Source organism: Balaenoptera ricei, chromosome 12 (assembly GCF_028023285.1).
Source record: "Balaenoptera ricei isolate mBalRic1 chromosome 12, mBalRic1.hap2, whole genome shotgun sequence".
Taxonomy (NCBI): domain Eukaryota; kingdom Metazoa; phylum Chordata; class Mammalia; order Artiodactyla; family Balaenopteridae; genus Balaenoptera; species Balaenoptera ricei.
The window spans coordinates 40,912,169-40,933,109 of record NC_082650.1 but is presented as its reverse complement, the minus strand read 5'-3'; the positions used below and the strand labels follow the sequence as shown (position 1 = coordinate 40,933,109).

The 20,941-nt window shown below is 34.2% G+C and overlaps 1 protein-coding gene across 2 annotated transcripts in view; it reads right to left on the bottom strand.

Moving 5' to 3' along the window:
- Positions 1 to 20,941, bottom strand: part of TBC1D32 (TBC1 domain family member 32) — a 185,970-nt gene that overhangs the window by 21,085 nt on the left and 143,944 nt on the right. For both annotated transcript variants that reach the window (XM_059941965.1, XM_059941966.1), the window contains 4 exons: positions 12,246 to 12,315; positions 10,034 to 10,149; positions 9,059 to 9,213; positions 2,718 to 2,858 (listed from right to left, as the gene is read on the bottom strand). In XM_059941965.1, the coding sequence (XP_059797948.1) occupies positions 2,718 to 2,858; positions 9,059 to 9,213; positions 10,034 to 10,149; positions 12,246 to 12,315 (482 nt within the window). The remainder of the gene's footprint in view (positions 1 to 2,717; positions 2,859 to 9,058; positions 9,214 to 10,033; positions 10,150 to 12,245; positions 12,316 to 20,941) is intronic.

Here is a 20,941-nt window from a genome sequence, read left to right as displayed (position 1 = left end):
GTATTAACAAATTGAAGGAGAAAAACCATAGGATAATCTCAATAGACGCAGAAAAAGCTTTTGACAAAATTCAACACCCATTTATGATAAAACCGCTCCAGAAAGTAGGCATAGAGGGAACCTACCTCAACATAATAAAGGCCATATATGACAAACCCACAGCCCACATTGTTCTCAATGGTGAAAAACTGAAACCATTTCCACTAAGATCAGGAACAGGACAAGGTTGCCCACTCTCACCACTATTACTCAACATAGTTTTGGAACTTTTAGCCACAGCCATCAGAGAAGAAAAAGAAATAAAAGGAATCCAAATTGGAAAAGAAGAAGTAAAACTGTCACTGTCTGTAGATGACATTGATACTATACACAGAGAATCCTAAAGATGTTACCAGAAAACTACTAGAGCTAATCAATGAATTTGGTAAAGTAGCAGGATACAAAATTAATGCACAGAACACTCTTGCATTCCTATACACTGACGATGAAAAATTTGAAAGAGAAATTAAGGAAACACTCCCCTTTACCACAGCAACAAAAAGAATAAAATACCTAGGAATAAACCTGCCTAAGGAGACAAAAGACCTGTATGCAGAAAACTATAAGACACTGATGAAAGAAATTAAAGATGAGACAAACAGATGGAGAGATATACCACGTTCTTATATTGGAAGAATCAACATTGTGAAAATGACTATACTTACCCAAAGAAATCTACAGATTCAATGCAATCCCTATCAAACTACCGATGGCATTTTTCACAGAACTAGAACAAAAAATTTCACAATTTGTATGGAATACACAAAAGACCCTGAATAGCCAAAGCAATCTTGAGAACAAAAAATGAAGCTGGAGGAATCAGGTTCCCGGGCTTCAGACTATACTACAAAGCTACAGTAATCAAGACAGTATGGTACTGGCACAAAAACAGAAATATAGATCAATGTTACAGGATAGAAAGCCCAGAGATAAACCCACGCACAGTATGGACACCTTATCTTTGATAAAGGAGGCAAGAATATACAGTGTAGAAAAGACAGCCTCTTCAGTAAGTGGTGCTGCGAAAACTGGACAACTACATGTAAAAGAATGAAATTAGAACACTCCCTAACACCAAACACAAAAATAAACTCAAAATGGATTAAAGACCTAAATGCAAGGCCAGACACTCTAAAACTCTTAGAGGAAAACATAGGCAGAACACTCTATGACATAAATCACAGCAAGATCCTTTTTGACCCACCTCCTAGAGAAATGGAAATAAAAACAAACATAAAGAAATGGGACCTAATGAAACTTAAAAGCCTTTGCACAGCAAAGGAAACCATAAACAAGACGAAAAGACAAGCCTCAGAATGGGAGAAAATATTTGTAAATGAAGCAACTGACAAAGGATTAATCTCCAAAATATACAAGCAGTTCATGCAGCTCAATATCAAAAAAACAAACAACCCAATCCAAAAATGGGCAGAAGACCTAAACAGACATTTCTCCAAAGAAGATAGACAAATTGGCAACAAACACATGAAAGAATGCTCAACATCACTAATCATTAGAGAAATGCAAATCAAAACTACAATGAGATATCACGTCACACCAGTCAGAATGGTCATCATCAAAAAGTCTACGAACAATAAATGCTGGAGAGGGTGTGGAGAAAAGGGAACCCTCTTGCACTGTTGGTGCGAATGTAAATTGATACAGCCACTATGGAGAACAGTACGGAGGTTCCTTCAAAAACTAAAAATAGAACTACCATACGACCCAGCAATCCCACTACTGGGCATACCTGGAGAAAACCGTAATTCAAAAAGAGTGATGTACCACAATGTTCAGTGCAGCATTATCTACAATAGCCAGGACATGGAAGCAACCTAAGTGTCCATCGACAGATGAATGGATAAAGAAGATGTGGTACATATATACAACAGAATATTACTCAGCCATAAAAAGAAACGAAATTGAGTTATTTGTAGTGAGGTGGATGGACCTAGAGTCTGTCATACAGAGTGAAGTAAGTCAGAAAGAGAAAAACAAATACCATATGCTAACACATATACGTGGAATTAAAAAAAAAAAAAGGTTCTGAAGAACCTAGGGGCAGGGCAGGAATAAAGATGCAGACGTAGAGAATGGACTTGAGGACTTGGAGAGGGGGAAGGGTAAGATGGGACGGAGGGAGAGAGTGGCATGGACATATATACACTACCAAATGTAAAATAGATAGCTAGTGGGAAGCAGCAGCATAGCACAGGGAGATCGACTCGGTGCTTTGTGACCATCTAGAGGGGTGGGATAGGGCGGGTGAGAGGGAAGCGTAAGAGGGAGGGGATATGGGGATATATGTGTACGTATAGCTGATTCACTTTGTTATATAGCAGAAACTAACACACCATTGTAAAGCAATTATACTCCAATAAAGATGTTAAAAAAAAATAGCTACATGTCATAGACTTTCAGAATGTCTATGTCTTGAATAGCTGAAACAGAACTCAACATCTGTGAATGCCAGGGATCTACTATAAAGCAAACCTATATGTTATAAAAGACCTAGGGGAAAAAAGCCAGTTTAAAGATTTAAACACATAGAGATGTATGACTACTTACAAAAATGACGTGATTAATTTCAATGTATTTCCTATATTTGATGAGAATGTAATTTTCTTTAAATACACTGAGATCTGGGAGTTGAAGAAATACTATTTCCTATGGATTACCTGTGATGGTGCAAAACCAGACATGTGAAAAGCTGAAAATACAAGTGGCACTTCTGCTTTCAGTAGCATTTCAACATAGTGAGTGCTGCAAAAATATACTGGATGAATGCCAGATTCTATGGTGTCAATAGGTAGGTACCTCTGCATAAAAGAGAAAAATTGAGAATTAATGAATATGCAGCTAATTTAAAACCAATCAAATTCATCTAAATCTTTTGCTCTAAATTGCTATTTCAAAATTACCATGGTGGCATAACAAGCTACTGCAAATTTTATGTAAGTTAAAAAGTTAGAACATTAAACACTATAGAAAGATTAAAACTCAATAAAGGCAGTATGATATACCTTCCTTCCACGATAAAGGAATAAAATTAACACTTTGTAATTGTGACAAATTCAATCCCTTATGGAATAATGGAGATGGATGTTGCATGAAAGAATAAATACATGGATGAGTACATGAGTAATAAATGCTTTACATTTTAAAACTAAGTATATTTCAATATGCTTATATATCCTTGGATTTAGTCAATGACTCTAAAACATCAAAAAGGTTTATTTAGTTTGTCAGCTCTTGGTATTTGCCTAATCTGCTTTTTCTAAGTTAACGTTAAATAACCCAAATCTAAGCTCTAGTTACTAATAAGTGAAATTGGGAAATTCATAAGAAATTCGTATCTAAAACTGTGATGCATTCCCATCAAAGTACTCAGGCTATCTATCTACAAATATATAAAATTTATTTCATGATTTTTATATTTATTTATATGTCTATGTATATATTATATATATTATATATGTATAGATACATATACACATATATTTACAAACTTGTATTGCATTTTTCAGCCATTTCTTCATAAAGTCGGTTATTTTTTCAATTTAGTTCTTGGGTACAATTTATCATGAATGCTCAATGTTTTATTGAGTGTTACTTTAAACCCAACATCTAACCACAATAAATTTTTTAAACAAAGAATAAACCTGAAGATGTAATTCTGTTTCAAGAAAAACTATTAGACTAGCTATTATATCCTACAGACTTATAATAAACATTGATACTCAAATTAGATCTGACTTCTAGAGAGCCATTTTAACGTTTTTACCTTTAATGGGCAACTTAAACTTTTTTAATAAAAGAAAGTTAATACTTTAAAATCAAAAATCAAACTCATATATAACAATTACATAAGTGTTAAAATAAGGATTTTTTCAAACTTTATACTGCTAAACCATTTTTAAGGATTTAGGTTTGAGTAATATATGAAAATTTCTGAAATCAGTGAGTTGATTTATCAGTAGTTTTTGTGTTTTATCATTCATTATGATAAATGGGTTACCATTTCACATTGTAGAAATATATATTTGTGGGAACATACAGGTACAAATATATATTTTATGATAGGTTCTTAGGGAGATATCTCACTACACAAAAAAATTAATATTATATACTGACGACTGAAGACATACATAGCATATTAAATGAACATCTTGTAGTCAACTTCAGATGAATGTGCAAAGAAAATTACTTTTATTAAGTAGTTAAGAATAATATGAACTGAATGAGAATTAGTACCCTTTGATTTATCTTCTTTTGTTGAATACACAATGTTTCACTAATTACTATTTGTAGAGTAGAATTAATGAATCTAATAAATATATGTAAAAGCAAAATAAATCAACTTATACAAATGTAATACTTTAACTCTCAATGCAAACTTAGCTAATAATTTTCTGAATATATATATATAATAGTGTAAGAATTGTATATATTGGAAATATTTCTTACACAGTGTTCTCTAATTTGTATTAAAAACAACATATTTAGAATAGGTTTGTATAGAGATGGAGATAATAGACTAATTAATTACCTTCTCAAAGAAAATAAAACATTATTATATAATGGATTCCCAAAGATAAGGCAAGAATTCTTCTACTCTTATGAATTATACTCTGTTGGAAGAAATTATGCCATAAATTTTGGTAACCAACACAGCTCCTAGCGCCAAGCCCTGCATAGAGTAGCTACTCAACAAATTGACTGAATGACAACAACATACTAATGATTGCACACTGTAATCACAGGAAACTTTCTTATAATAAAAGTTTTGTTAATTTGCCTATTTTTATTTCATAACTCTAATTTACAGTAAATGGTATTCATAAAACCAAATCAATAATGACAGCTCTGAGTCACATGAATATAACAAGGAATCTTCTGAATCATCAAATTATAAATTATGTTTGTTATACTTTTAGTGTTTTGATATATTTTGGTTAGTCATAACTCTTGGAAAGGATGGTAACGCTTAATAAAAGGTAACTCTAAATAAAATTCAGAATATAGGATGAAGCAGACCACATATAGGATCACAGCATTTAATAGATCACCTAAGTAACATATACACTAGGCCAGTATCATGCAAAAAATTATGAGTAAAAAATTATCAGTACCAAAATGTTCATGTTATGCCACTTCTTAGAGTATTTGGCTTTAATGATTAAAAATGAAAGATATGTGTTTAAAGAAATGAAACACAGTAAGCAGTCTTAGTTGTTTTCTTCCACTAGAGGTAGTTCTGATGAGTCATTTTATTCGTGACACTAAGAAAAATCTATGGAAATTAAATAGCAAGACCCTATTAGAAAAGACAAACTCTCCAAACCAATCCAAGCTGATCCAATCCAATCCAGTCCAGTCCTCCACTCTAGGGTCCTGTGGGCAGAGAACAGGCCGTGTTTCACTGGCAGTGCTGCAGTGACTGTGTGTTTCACTGGCAGTGCTGCAGTGACTGTGTGTCACTGGCAGTGCTGCAGTGACTGTGTGTTTCACTGGCAGTGCTGCAGTGACTGTGTGTTTCACTGGCAGTGCTGCAGTGACTGTGTGTTTCATTGGCAGTGCTGCAGTGACTGTGTGTTTCACTGGCAGTGCTGCAGTGACTGTGTGTTTCACTGGCAGTGCTGCAGTGACTGTGTGTTTCACTGGCAGTGCTGCAGTGACTCTGTGCAGCATGCGCATCATGCACATCATGCAGAGGGGTGAATAGAAAACTCTGGAGGTATCTTTTTAAACTTTGATTCTATAATTCTAAAAAACAAATCTTTCTCCTCTCAGGGGAAAAAAAAACACATAGGAAAATGGAATCTTCAAATATGATTAAGATTTAAAGTCACGTGTAAGAAAGGGAAGGGGTTTTGACACCTGTCCTCTTTCCAGCAAGTGACTGGTTACATGACTTACTATTGCTAATGCCCTGCAAATGGGTTACAAACGTGCCACGACATGCTAATGGTTGTAAAATTTAAATCAAATGAATATTTCAATGCTATTAGAATTTTAAACTCCAAACTTCCCGTGTTAGGTAATTATTACTTTATTTTATGAAGAGGAAGATATATTCACACACGCTCTTATTTTATCTATATAAATAATATAATGTATATAAAGTAAGTGTCCCATGATACCTTCCTGTTGAACTACAGTACTTCATTTGAATGCCACTTCAGCCTGGTTTATCATCAATGGAGTTTTGGTTTTATGTGCATTAAAATACTCCAGTTTTTATTTCAATTTAATTTGTTCTCTTTCATATGTTTCTACTAACAGAGAAGGCATATATGACTGTAACTTTTATTATAATTATTGTTTGAGATTAGGTATTCCTCCATGGAAATAACTGATTTCTTGATTTTTCTTAATCTGTATTTATTAACAGCTTTGATGTTAACAATTAGTCAAACTGATTCTTGATGAAATTCCATAAAAAATGATTATTTTATCATTCAGGAAGGATTTTCTTAAGGACAAATAAAATTGGAAGATAATTTAATTAAATCAGTACATTAAAGAGTCCTTCTGGTCTAAACAGCTTAAGGACACATTTTTCAAATTATTTTTATCTCACAATAATAGTAATAGTTTATAAAATTTTGAGAACTTCAAATTAATATTTCATTATGTCCTATACTGTTTATCCTAGGCCAAATTTTTAAATCTTTTTGATGCAATTTGCTTACAACACTTTTACGAATGTAGAGGAGCTCTCTTAAATACATTTTCTAAAGTAATAAAAAAGCCTACTGTCCTTTACAAATTTCTATTTAAATATTAATTCATATATCAGCACATTTACTGAATAATTATGATGGGACATAGTTTGGGACATGTCAGCGGACAAAACCCTGCCCTCAGAGAGCTTATGTTTAAGTGTATAAATAATAAACAAATACATAAATTAAGAAGCATAGTGGGAATTGATGTAGGCTATGGAACAAAAGGAAAAAAATAGAACAGGGTAATGAGGTAGGGGAATGGGGGACTGGGGGAACAGGTTGAAGCTTTTTTGAGGTTGATTACAAAAATGTGGTATTGTGCTAAAGATGGTGGACAAGGCTGTGTTATTAATGGCTAAAGCTAAAGTGTCTTTAACATGTCCTGTGGCAACTGCAGATTTGCTTATTTTGTCAACCTGCATAGAAAGTGTCAGTGTAATGTCTGAGACCAATGGAACAAGCATAATAGAAAAGGACCACTTTTTAAGTAATATATTAAGTCTATTACTGCATGCACTAACAAGGAAAGTGGTATAGCAAGAACACCAATCCAAAAGATTATTAAATCAAAAACATTTAAACTATGGAGTACTGATTATACGGACATTAGTAACTGCACTTAGCTAACAGTTCTAGACAGAATCCTTGAAGAGGAATGTTTAGCAGAATGTTATTTGCTTTACAAAGAAAGAGTAAAACAAACTACTGGTAATAAAATATTCAACTTGGTATATTTGTACTTGAAAAGGAAAAAAAAATGATACTACAGAAGGCACTGCATGAGTCTTCACTGATGATATAGCTGCACCAACAGAAAGGTGTCAAGGTTTTACATCAAGAGCTCATTCTAAAACCCCTGGGTAATAAGTCACTCCATTCCATTCACAGATCTATATTCCATATTAAATTGACGCTATCAAAATGGTAAGTCTAATAAACTCAAAGCTGCTAGAGTCCTGCCTGATTTCAGTTTTATAGGAAGAAATGCTAGTGGAGCACATCACTCTTGTTGTGTTAAAAATAAAATAATGTGTGAGAAAACTAGGTTTATAGCGTCAAAGCAGAAATGCAACTTTACAAAATTATGGTTAAAAACAGTTCATTGGTGATGTCTGACTGTGTCACACTCTGAACACTAAAGTAGAATACTTAAGACTAGTGGCATGTAGGTATCATTTTAAAATACTTGACATGAAAATGTGTGATAGACTTAAAATCCATACTTATTATCAAAAGAATTTTTAACATTACATTTGTAAATGAAAGAGTGAAAGACCTTTAGGATATTTTAAACCTTCATGTACAATTTAAAGAATTGTTCAAACTCTGGTTAACAGAAGGAAAACAGTTCCATTGATTGGAGAAAAGCTAGTACATAGCTTTTTGCCTTTTGTTTCCTCCTGTTTACGTGAGCAAATTTCTCACGTATGGTGAAGTATTATTCAGGAATTACATACAGCTATTTCAAGCATAAAATCATAAAATTTCAATATTTAATGTATTCCTTGGTGCTTTCTTTTATCACAAATACATATTGCAAAAGCATGTCAGAAATGCTTTCATTTAACTTGACATAGATACTCTCTAGCCCCCTTAACAACTTATCCTTGGGTGCCGTGTAATTCTGTTGTCCAAGTACAACAAACATGTCATGGAAAAGGTTTGGGAAGCATTAGCATGGCTTATTTTAATGGATAGTTTCCCCAAGTTGGAGGTCTTAAATGCACTAAGTACATAAGTAAAACAAAATACAGAAACTTTAATAAATTGAGGGATGCACTTACCTTTAAACTTGGATCTCATGGAACTAGTAAAATCTTTAAAAATACACTATACTACCTTAATCAAAACTCATCATAGATTTCCAAAATGTATATATAGTGTGCTTTTCCTCTATACAATATGGATACAATTTCAACTTATTATTTTCTCATACTATAATTTAACCAGAGATTCTTTCTAACAAAGCAAGAATAAAAATATCCATTCAATAGTTTTCTCTTTATATATGGAATTTTATAGTTTACTAAATGACAAGTTTAAAATTTAATAATGCACCTATTATCACTAATCTTTCATTCAGTTACCATTAGGTAAGACAGAAAGTATTCGAGAAAATGCCAAATCTGTATCTTCAAAAGGAATCACTCAAAATTGCATTCAGATAGAAAATGAATATTGAGTACATAGCGCACTCTACAAATAAAATAATAAGATCCCAATGAATTTAAATAGGATTTTCCTTAAAATTTAAAATACTCCTTTAAAAATAGACGAAAAAGTCTTACAGAAATATGTAGTCTTGGCAACCAAAGGAAAGCAGAAGTCAGAAGCCTGGAGAACTGCTGAAGAAATCGGAATGTTTTGTCTTTGTCCCCCAACATTATTATGAACAAAGAAGATACAAACCAGTCATGGCCAGTGTAACTTCCCTGCAAGCAGACTGAAAAGCACAGTTAAGGAACTTTTATAATAGTTTATCTTAACATGGTGAGATATAAGAACTCCATAAATATTCATTTCCAGAACCTCTATCAGGAAAGAGATATTAAGGATACTTAGTCCTCATTTTGTCTTCAACCAATTTATAAGCTATTGATATAAAATCAAACTTTATTAATGAAAGAAATCACTTGCACAGTGACTATTTTAATGTACCATGTGCGCTGACACGCCCAGTGGAGGCCAACAGCACCAGCAACCGGAGGAAAAACTATCTGTTCCGTGGAAACACACTGTTCAAGTCACTAACACAATAGTACCACCCTTTCTCTAGTTTAGGTTATCTGCCAAATTATTAGCATAATCAAGTATAAAAAAAAAAATCCACACATTTTGAGAATTCAGTAATGCAAAAGATCTGTATACACTTTTTTCTTAAAGTCAAACCCTATTTCTGAAAGATAACCAATTCAAATAAAATAAATGCATGTTTTATTCTTATTCTAGATTTACTAAATCTAGAGTATTATTCTGATTTACTAAACCGATTTTTAAAACTTCCTTATATATAACTGAAAATACATTCTAATAACTTTACTTATTCATTTAAGATTCAACTAATAAAATTTAATAATTACTACTCAGTCTAATAAAGTACATATTTAAAATATAGAATAAAATACCATAAAGGTATAGTGCTACAAATCACCAATATAGGTTAAAGTATTATTTTCCTATAAATGTATTAAAGTACCCCATCAAAGAATTCTGAAAAACATATGAAGAGAGTTCAAGTACTGTCAATTATTCGAAAAGGATATGAAGAGAAGATTTTACAGAAGCTTGCTGCTGTTTCAGGAATCTCTCACAATGCTTTAAAACCAAGGTAAGATCATTTTCTGCACCATCTCTTAACAGGTTGAGGAACTTGCCATACCTGTAAAAGCCCAGAAAACATACAAAATGAAAAAATGTCAGGCCCTGCATTGTAAATTCATTTTTTAACATTCATCAAAGTGTAGTTCTCTTGAGATCTCATGGTTTAAGTTTTCAAATTTCTACTTTTAGCATAACTATGTTATACAGAGCACTTACGAAAGAATAACACTCAATATATGTACCTGATTATTATGATCTATTGGAATTAGCAGTATTCATCTGGTAAATACAATAACTTTAAAGGAAAATGAAATGGTAGTGAAAGAACAAAACATGGATACTATAGATGAGTAGTAGAATATAAGCATTTTTTCCTGAACTTAATCTAAAACATGGAATGTTCATAGGCTAGATTGACATAATGTTACATTTAGAAGCAATTTTAGACTTCATATAGTCCAATGGTTCTATATGAGGGTGGCACTTCCCCCAGGGGCTAGTTTGGAAATTTATGGGAGTGCTTTTGATTGTCATAATGACTGCGGGACTACTGATAGTTGCTGAGTAAGGGCCAGGAGGTTAGACATGGGACAGTTAGTCCTGCACAGTAACAACTTGTAAATGTCCTGCCTGTCATTTGCATAGATGAAAAATCTATTTATAATTATCTGAAACTAATTCTGTTTCATATAAATCATAAAATATTAGTCATATCTTTTATTATACACTGAATGAAACCATGTGTAAGTTAGGGAAAGATAGTTCTTTTGCTTTGCTTGAAGCCTTACTAAGACTTGTTCACCATTTTGCAAAGTCACTTTGCCAGTGGCAACCCTCTTGTAATATTTGATGCACCAAAATAAAATCAGTCTCTAGTCGTAGCTGCCACAGCTACAATGATTCTAAATGTGTGCCAGCTATGTCTCACTACTGGCACCATAGTAGTATACAAACATTTCATTATAAATCACTTTGTTTATTTCTTAACAGTAAGACATTATGTTGAATTAAAAAAACATATGTGACTAGACTGCTCATATTACCTACGGTTTCCATTTCAGAATGGAAATAGGTCATTACAATATAAAAGGCGGGTATAGGGTCACAAAACATAATCAATGGGTTATATACCCTATGTGATATAGGTGGGTGAGCTAGAATTACTATCATAGTTTTTGTTATAATGCTATGGATTTACACAGTCCTTTTTATTTTTATTGTTATTATATATATTTTTTGCTATGTTGGGTCTTCGTTGCTGCACGCGGGCTTTCTGTAGTTGTGGTGAGCAGGAGCTACTCTTCGTTGCGCTGCGCGGGCTTCGCATTGCGGTGGCTTCTCTTGTTGTGGAGCACGGGCTCTAGGTGCATGGGCTTCAGTAGTTGTGGCACGCGGGCTCTAGAGCGCAGGCTCAGTAGTTGTGGCTCACGGGCTTAGTTGCTCCGCGGCATCTGGGATCTTCCCAGACCAGGCCTCAAACCCATGTCCCCTGCATTGGCAGGTAGATTCTTAACCACTGCATCACCAGGGAAGCCCCAAACAGTCTTTTTTAAAAGCTTTCACATGCATCTTTTTTACACTTGATTCTGAAGATGACCCAACGAAGTAGATAGAATGGGACTATCAAGATTCCCATGTAATAATCAAGAAAAAGAGGAGTTCAGGGACACAGACCTTAACTCCCAGTCTGTTCCGCTTGTCCATTTCTTTTGAAAATTATAATTTCAGTACAAAAAATTCAAACTCCTATAATTCATTTATTCATTTTAACTTCTGCATCTATCATTAAGGTACTTTTTACTCATAACTATATCCTGACAATAAAAACTAAACATATTTTAGAAAATGGTATGATTGTGCTACCAATGTGCTGATTTTTAAAATGTTATTTTTGGAAAAAACCTGACAGTCATAGAGACTTAAATACATTGTAATTAGCCTATGAAGTAGTAATGAACTGTAACTGATTTACCTGTAAGGGTAATTTAATCATGTGTCAATATCCTCAAAACAAAGTTATTATTTTCTGAATAACAAACTCTGCATTTAAAGCATACAAAATAGTTGATTGTTAAATTAAATACTATTAAGCACATATCAGCTAGACAAAACAAATTCTAGAAATGCACAGGGAGATATTTCCCTATAATATACCTGACAGTCATTTTAACGCCAAGCTGTTGCACAGATGAAAGACTTTCATTCTTCACATTTGCATCAGTAGCTATAAACAACAGAACACTGGGTTATAAAAATGTATAAAACTCTGCATAATAATCACATTTTAATTGAAAATTGATGAAAGCAATATTTTTACATATTTTAATGTAAATTTTGAAAACACACTGATGAATCCTGTTCTTTTAAGAGCTGTCAGTTATATTTTTCAAAGGAATTAACAGGAAACTTTTTACAAAATAACTTTTCTCCTAAAAAAAGCATTTAAAAGTATATTAAGTACAAAACAAATAATCATAGTTTTAAAGCAATCTACTTTTACTTGGTTTTCAGGACACAAAAGCTGTTAACACAAAAATGGTCTAGAATACTGTACTTTCATCAAGCAATGCATATATAAGATTTTGAATTACAAATATAGATAAGTATGTCTGTTTACTTCTTAAAGATTTACACGTGAGTGTCAGGAAGGAATAATTGATATTATTCTACGTATAATGTACAGCAATGTACGAGGGTGGACTGAACAAGTTTCTTCCTGCAGGCAGATTTTCTCTGTGAGGTATGAAGTGTGATCATCTACCAAAAGTGAAGGGGTTGTACAGTACAGAGGACTACAGGAGAGACTGAAAGTTTGGATTAGTCTTTGACAACACTGGATGACCAAATTAAGCATGAACACTCAAAAGCATCACTAGATAACAAGGGGGATCTAGCTGAAACTTTCAATTATTGCCGAAGAAACTATAGCGTGTGCATAGTGTGTGTGCAGATATACACACACACAAATAAGGAAACTGTCCAAAATCACAGAGTTATCTAGTGATAGGGAGGGGCAAAAGCTAGGTTTTCTGAATTCTGTATCAGCAGTTTTTCTCCCATTACACACTGGTACATCTCATATTATTAACAATATACCTACTTAACGCATGAATTTATTCATTACTTTTAATAAATCCCTTCTTATAAAGTGTGGAGCACCACGCTAGAATCTATGAGGGATAAAAGATAAATCATACACCATGCCCTAAAAGAACTTTGCCTGTAGTGTCAGAGAAAAAGTTTGTATATAGATAACTCTGATAAAGATGTTTTAAAGCACAAAGTGGAACAAGAGTGGTACAGATAAAGAATTACATGAATTCATAAGAGGAAGAGATTGGGAAGAAGTGGCATTTAAACTGAACCTTAAAATATGGGTAGCGTTGAGATCTGCAGAGATAGGGAAGAACAAAGTAAACATCACGGTTAACAAACATCTACTCTTTAAAGCAACAATAATTCATCTTTCAGCACTCTTGGTAAAGGTAACCTACTTCTCCTAGTTTGCCTAGGACTTGCATGGTTTTAGCACTTAGTCTCATGCCCCAGGAACCCCTCACAGTCCCAGGCAAACCAGGCTGGTTGGTCACCTATCTAGCCTAGAGGGGTGATTTCTTAAAGAAAAATAAATAAAAATTTTAAAAGATAGGTGTCAATTTCTTGATAAGCTACATCTGAGTTTTACTTATTTAGATCAGAATACGATCTTAGCAATATTGCTGAATTTCACCTATAATGATAGCAATTAAGCTATAGTTCATATAGCTTAGAATTAATTCCTTGCTATTCATAACTCTTACTCTGCTAACAGATGTACCTTCTGTCCCTATGGAAGAAGGATACCGGTTTTGTCCTTCTAGCAACAGGCTGAGCAATGTCTTCTCCAGATTTTTCAAACTAGCGTGAAGATGGTATTCCCCCACAATGCCCTCACCATTAACTACAGGGCTATGAGGTACTCTGTGTCTCCAGTAGAGAAAAATGAATCCAATATATTCAATACAAGGAAAGGGAGAGACATAGAAAGGAGACAAATTGCTAAGGACACCTTTACCCTATTATTGAATACTATGAGCCAATGATTCTGCCTCTTTTTCTGCTTAGACAAAAAAAGAAAAAAAGAAAAAAGTCTGATCTGGGTTTCTATCACTTGGTACTAAAACATATACCACAAATTATTCTCACTCACAAAATAATGACCAATATTTAAAAACTATTAATCATCATTCATATGCTCACCATAATTCCAAGTTCTTAGTTTCCTAAGTAATGTAAAACTTTAGTGCTGTAGTGTCAGTGACATTGGCTGATTTTGCAAAATTTCAATAGTTTCAATAAAATAAACATTGACTTTATATATTGCTATAGCCATGGAACAGACCTACTTATCAACTATCATAATGTGATATAATGACAAAAGTGATTTTATAAGCTACTACCAGAACAATTTTAAGTTAGATTAGATGATAACACTTAGAATGCAGTACACATAAAATTAGATTATTAAGCATAAGAAATATCTTTGTTAATATGTAGATTTGTGTGCTTAAAATAATACTTATGTTTCCCTTCTGGAAAGCAGAATACATATAGATATCTTAACAATAGAGAAGAAGTATGCAGTGGGCTAAGAGTGCTAAGAATGGGCATTCCCAATGTCATGAATTCTATAGATCAGAGTACCTTCTACCATTACAGTAAAGAATGGAATAAAGTCAAGAATCAAGATGAGAGAATTTGCCCAAAAAGACTATGACACTGAATATTTACATAAGGTTCAGGTTCTTAGTTCTTCGCCATGGAAGAATAGAGTCTTTCCAGAGTGGCCTAGCTGTCGGCCTGAGATGACAGATAAGTTTCCTGATGTTGGAGGAATAATTTCCCAAGTCTATTCCCTCTAAAAGCTTATGATTCTGTACCTTCAGAGTAAAAACTTAACTCTGCACATTTCAACAGATAATGTTTTCCAATTGTGGTTGTATATCAAAATCCTCTGAGGAGCATTTTAAAAGTAAAAATAAATACTCCAAACTACTGAACAAGATTGCGGAAGGTGACTGTTCAGTCACTTGTTTTTTTAGAAGACCTCTACAGCTTACTTCTTGTGCAGTGAAGTTGAGATCCCCACTTAAAGGAATAAAACTGAACTTTAGAGAAAGTTATAATTGGACAGTGATACCTTGCTCCACACATTTCACTTTAAAGGAGGTATCAGTTAAATCTCCAAAAAGACTTTTAAAGGAGAATATATGAGGTATTAAGCAGACCAAAACAAATATCAAATATCCACTCAAAAAATCACTAATATGATACAGATGTAGGTGACTAGAGAGTGAATAAAATTCCATTAGAAAAAGAAGAAATGAAAAGTTTCTTGAAGCAGTAATGAAGTCAGAAAATGGTTTACAGGTATATATTAAAAAAGAGGCTTCATATTTAAATTTGTATTTGACATTCAATATGACAACCTGACAAGTAGAAATGGATCTTGGACTACAAAAGTTCAGTGAAATAATCTTTGTTACATTTAATCTGGACTAAATACAATTTATGAAGCAGAAATTAAAATCTTCAGAAATAAAATTGATGGAGCAAAATGATTAAGTAAAATTCAATGATAAAAATGGATGTTTTCAGGGGACTCTGATGCATCACTGGTAACCAGTGATTTACTGAAATGTGCACAATAGTGTGTGGGATATGTAATAAGTGCTTAACAAACACTGAGTGAATGAATGAGTAGATGAACGAATAAATGAACAAACATCCAATGAACAACAAAAATTGTGCTTTACATATCAAACTAGAAGCAAGGTGGAGATGGAAATAGATATGAACTTAAAAAGTTTTTCTGGGGCTTTCCTGCTGGCGCAGTGGTTAAGAACCCACCTGCCAGTGCAGAGGACATGGGTTTGAGCCTTGGTCTGGGAAGATCCCACATGCCGAGGAGCAACTAAGCCCGTGCGCCACAACTACTGAGCCTGTGCTCTAGAGCCTGCGAGCCACAACTACTGAAGCCCACGTGCCTAGAGCCCGTGCTCTGCAACAAGAGAAGCCACCGCAATGAGAAGCCAGTGCACTGCAAAGTAGAATAGCCCCCGCTTGCCGCAACTAGAGAAAGCCAGCATGGAGCAACGAAGACCCAATGCAGCCATAAATAAATAAACAAACATTTTTCTGTATATTGAAATCAAGAAACAAAAGGATACCCCAGAGTCACTGTGAAGCATAATAAAATAAGTTACTGAATAAAGGTCAACCAATGACAACTATAGCATCAGACTTACCCTACTTACACAACAATGCCTAATTCAATCTCAGCATTAACTATTTGCAATAACCAATCATTTTAATTATAAATATAATAGTCTCAAAACAAAATGAGTTGAAAAAATTAACTGAATATTGACTGAAATCACTCACTTTGGTAATACATTCTGTTCTATTTTTAATCTGGAAAGCTAGCACATAGAGCAGTGGTAGAAGAAATTAAATCTATTCTGCCTGGCACTTGGCTAATAGTGCGAAACTAAATAAATTTTCAGAAGAGTAAACCATATCTCCACTGGGGGACAAATCCAGTATTAGAGAAGCAGTTACAGCTTGGCTGTTGACGGACTCTCCTGAAGCCCTGCTATATCAGTAGTAAAGCCAGAGAACTCTCACCACCCAAAGAAACCAACCAGTCAGTCCATTTCCTCCTACCTTCTTCCTTCCCCAAAGTAAGCCTGGAAGGTTCTGTTGCTTCTTTTTTAACATGTGGTTGTTATCTATCCATTTTATTCAATTTTTACTGCCATAAAATTTAATTCCTTATGACCAGTAAACTAGCCTAAGTCTCAGCATCCTAAGTGATATAGTCAGCACTATTTGGAGAAAAGCATTACTCTTCTCCATGTCTTTGATTATACAATTGCCCTTGCCTGCAAGACTCTTTGACTCTCCTATTTCTTTCAGCTGTAATAGCCCAGGAGGCAGCACCAGTGCCACTCCTCTTGCTCTATCATTGCTTCCTCCCCTAATCTTCCATAATGGCATTAGTCAACACTGGTCACTCTTTCCATTGAACACCTGTGGCACATACCACACAACCCCTCATTTGACAAAACCTCAACTCAAATAGCATATTTAAAGGCTCTAGCACACTGCCTGAAACAAAGTAGCCAGCTGAAAAATGTCAATTTTCCATTTCTTTATTTTCTATTTTACCATACGCTGCAAATTATTTAATTCATCATTTTAGGTATATGCCCTATTTCCCCTCCTTGAGGACAGGGTCATTCATATTATATACCTCCTTGCAATTATCAACCATACTCACAAACACGCTCCATAAATGCAAAACAGAAAAGAGCATATTTGCTGAATACACAAAGGAAGTATAATGGATATTTAACTGTATATATTAAGTATAAAAATATTTTAATAATCAAAAGGTGAAACAATGATATGCTGATATTTTTTCCAACCTTTTGATTAACAACATAAAGAGAAAAAGGATAACATTAAAATATTTACCACCCTGAAAGGACTACTTAATTTATCATTTCAAAGAAGCAACTGCAGAAGGAAAAAATCTCCAACTCGTCCCAGGGAAATGAGCTGACAAATGGTTAATGTCTGTTAGGATTTGGTAAGATACTTGTATGGAGTTACAAACTGCAAGTGTGCAGAACTTTATCTGTTTGTCCTCTTTCTTTAAGGGGATAAACAGCCAAACTAATTTGATTTTTCCAGATTTGCAAATTTTATAATGGGTTGAAATCCTGAGGGAGCTAACAACAGATGGATGACTGTGTTATTCTAATTTCAGCTACCTTAGGGTTTAGCAAGCTGTCATTTTTAAGAAGTCAATCAATTTCTCATTTCAAGAAACATGAAAAAACATTGAATATATCTATCCAGCGTCTGCTTTGAAACATCTTTTATATCAAAACATGGTTTCTGTTTATTTAAAGTAAATAGAGTGAAATTTTATAATAGCAAACCATTGTTCCACCAGCCAAAAAATAAATGATAAAAGGATAACAATCAATCAACAGGAAGCCACTTTATTTTCATCTGTACTCTAAAAACGCCAGTGGATAGTTGTTCCGCTGGAGCCTTTAAAGAATTTAAATTCACATTCAGGGTTTATCTGCCTAGATAATACATTCAACGAAGCCAACATCTGAGATCTCCCGCAGCATAATTTAGAAATATAACAGAGGGTAGTAAATGCATGCACACTGAGCAATCAGTCTTGTTGAGTATTTAGATAACATATACAACATAATGTTAATTTTAGATTATCTATAGAAAATATGACCCAATAGAACAATGTGCCAAAGAGAGCTGCAGAATTTGAAGACCATCATACTGAAGACGAGAGATACCCACTTTGGCCATGCAAATCTCCATGATCACCACTTCTTACTTGTTTCCTTTCTTACTCACAGACTTGATCATTAATCCCTGTATGTTTTTCACATACTTTTTCAGGTTTGTTCATAAAGTTGTAATTTTCTTCACAGATGTTTTTCCTCAAAATTCTCTTCACAATTTCTCTTTTCTTCCCTCTGAACCTCAGTTTCCTGATTTTAAATGTGATGAGTATGCCTACTTCAGAGAGTACAGCTGACCCTTGAACAATGCAAGGGTTAGGGCGCCAACCCCATGCAGGCAAAAATCCGCGTATAACTTTACAGCTGGCCCTCTCTATCCTCAGTTCCGCATCCAGGGATTCAACAAACCATGGATTGGTAGTACTGTAGTATGTATTTATTGAAAAAAATCTGCCTGTAAGTGGACCTGCACAGTTCAAATCCATGTCGTTCAAGGGGCAACTGTAGTTACAGGGTTGAACGATATAATGCACATCAGGTGCCTCAGCATTCTATTTAATTCACAAGCAGTGGTCAATAGTTATCAATTCCCTTCACCTACCTTAATTTCTGTTTAATTCTACCTTGTATTTTCCTCTCATTTCTTTGCTTTCATTTTCTTATGATCACTTTTATCCCTTTCCCAAATCTGCACAGATGTCACTATGATTTAATTAGGTATATGTTCCTATGTATTTTTGTAAATCCCAATAGATTTAGGATTGTTATACAAATGTATTGTGTGAATACAGATGCTATGTAACAGTATGTATATGTAATCCAATAAAAATATCTCAAATGCCATATTAAAGATACAGAGGCATTTGAGACCTAATGAACTAATTTAAATTAGCCATATACAATATAATAAATATCAAAATTGTAGTTTAATGTGAATGCAATAGGAGCACAGAGGAGGGACTTCTGACTGGGAGTAAGAAGGAAGGTGACATTCTAGCTGCAACTTTACAGTGGAGTTGGACATTATCATATGGGTGTCATGGGGAGGAAAATGTTTATCCAGAAGGAACAGTAGGAGCAAAGGTTCAATGATATGAATGCACAGGATGTGTTTGGGCAGTGATGAATAACAGACCTAAAAAAATTAGTCTGAGCCAGACTGAAAATGTATCTTTAAAAATTTTTTCTTTCTATGGAGATTTGACACACTGTGTCTAACTTGAATAAATAACACATTTTGAAGGATGGTTTCTTTAGCAAACAGAAAAGTCATGTTACCCTTATGAGGAAGAGGGGCACTATCCCATGATGATCTATTATCAGGAGCCTATGCTACCTCTCTGCTTTTTCTTCACTGTGTCTTCATTTACTGAGCCCCAGGCACTGGATATTCACCTTTGGGAAATTTTAGTTCTTCACCCTACTTCATCCTTTACACAGTTACTAAATTCATTGCCTTAAGGTACAGATGAATCAAGTAAAGCTTCTGCTCATAAATCTTAAATGTTTTAATTTTAATAGGCAATAGAGTAAACCAACTGGTTGACACAGTATACAAAGCTCTTATTCTTCATTCTTCTATCCATTTTTTTCCTTTATTTGTCAAACATTTATTGGCACTGTTACTCTAGGTGCAGAGGATACGACAGGTAAGACAAGGAAACTACCTTACAGGAGTGTGCTGTCACGTGAGGGATTAGACATTAAGTCAGAATATGAGAAAAACATGACAAAGAGATGTGTATTGGCTTTATATACTAAGCTGATGATTTAGTAATTTGTATTTTCAGCCCTACCTTCTCCCTAAGTTCCAGATTCAAACAGCCAACATGTACAGAGCATGTCTATTTAAATGTGTAATAAGTATTCGAAACATAACATAAAAGCAAGCTCCTAATCTCCTCTCTGAAACCTATTCTTTACCCATTCTTCTCTATCTCAGTGTTTGGTAATCCCATCCTTCCAGTGGCTCAGATCAATAACTTGGGTCCTTTGACTCCTCTCTCTCCCACCCCATATTCAATCTGTTACCCAATTCTGTTGGTCCTATTTTCAAAATATACCTAGAATCCAAGTACTTCTAACTCCACTGACATCCTCATCCAAGCCACTGCCATTTTTCATCTGTATCTTTTCAATAGCCTCCTAACTCATCTCCCTGCTTTAGCCCTTTGTTCTTCAGTCTTTTCCTGATACAGCAGCAATAGTGATCTTTTAAAAATGTAAATCAGAGCATGTCACTCCTGTGTTCAAGACCTTGCAATGACTTTAAAAACTCTAGATCAGTGGGTTCCCCAGCAGTCCAGTGGTTAAGACTTCATGCTTTCATTGCCGAGGGCACAGGTTCAATCCCTGGTCGGGGAGCTAAGATCCCACAAGCCACACGGTGCGGCCAAAAGAAAAAAAAAAAAGAAAAAAAGAAAAAACAAAAAACCTATATCATCCTCTCCTCTCTAACTTCAACACCAACAATCCTTCCCCTTTACTCCTTCTGAGCTATACTAATCTCCTTCCTAGTCACTTGCT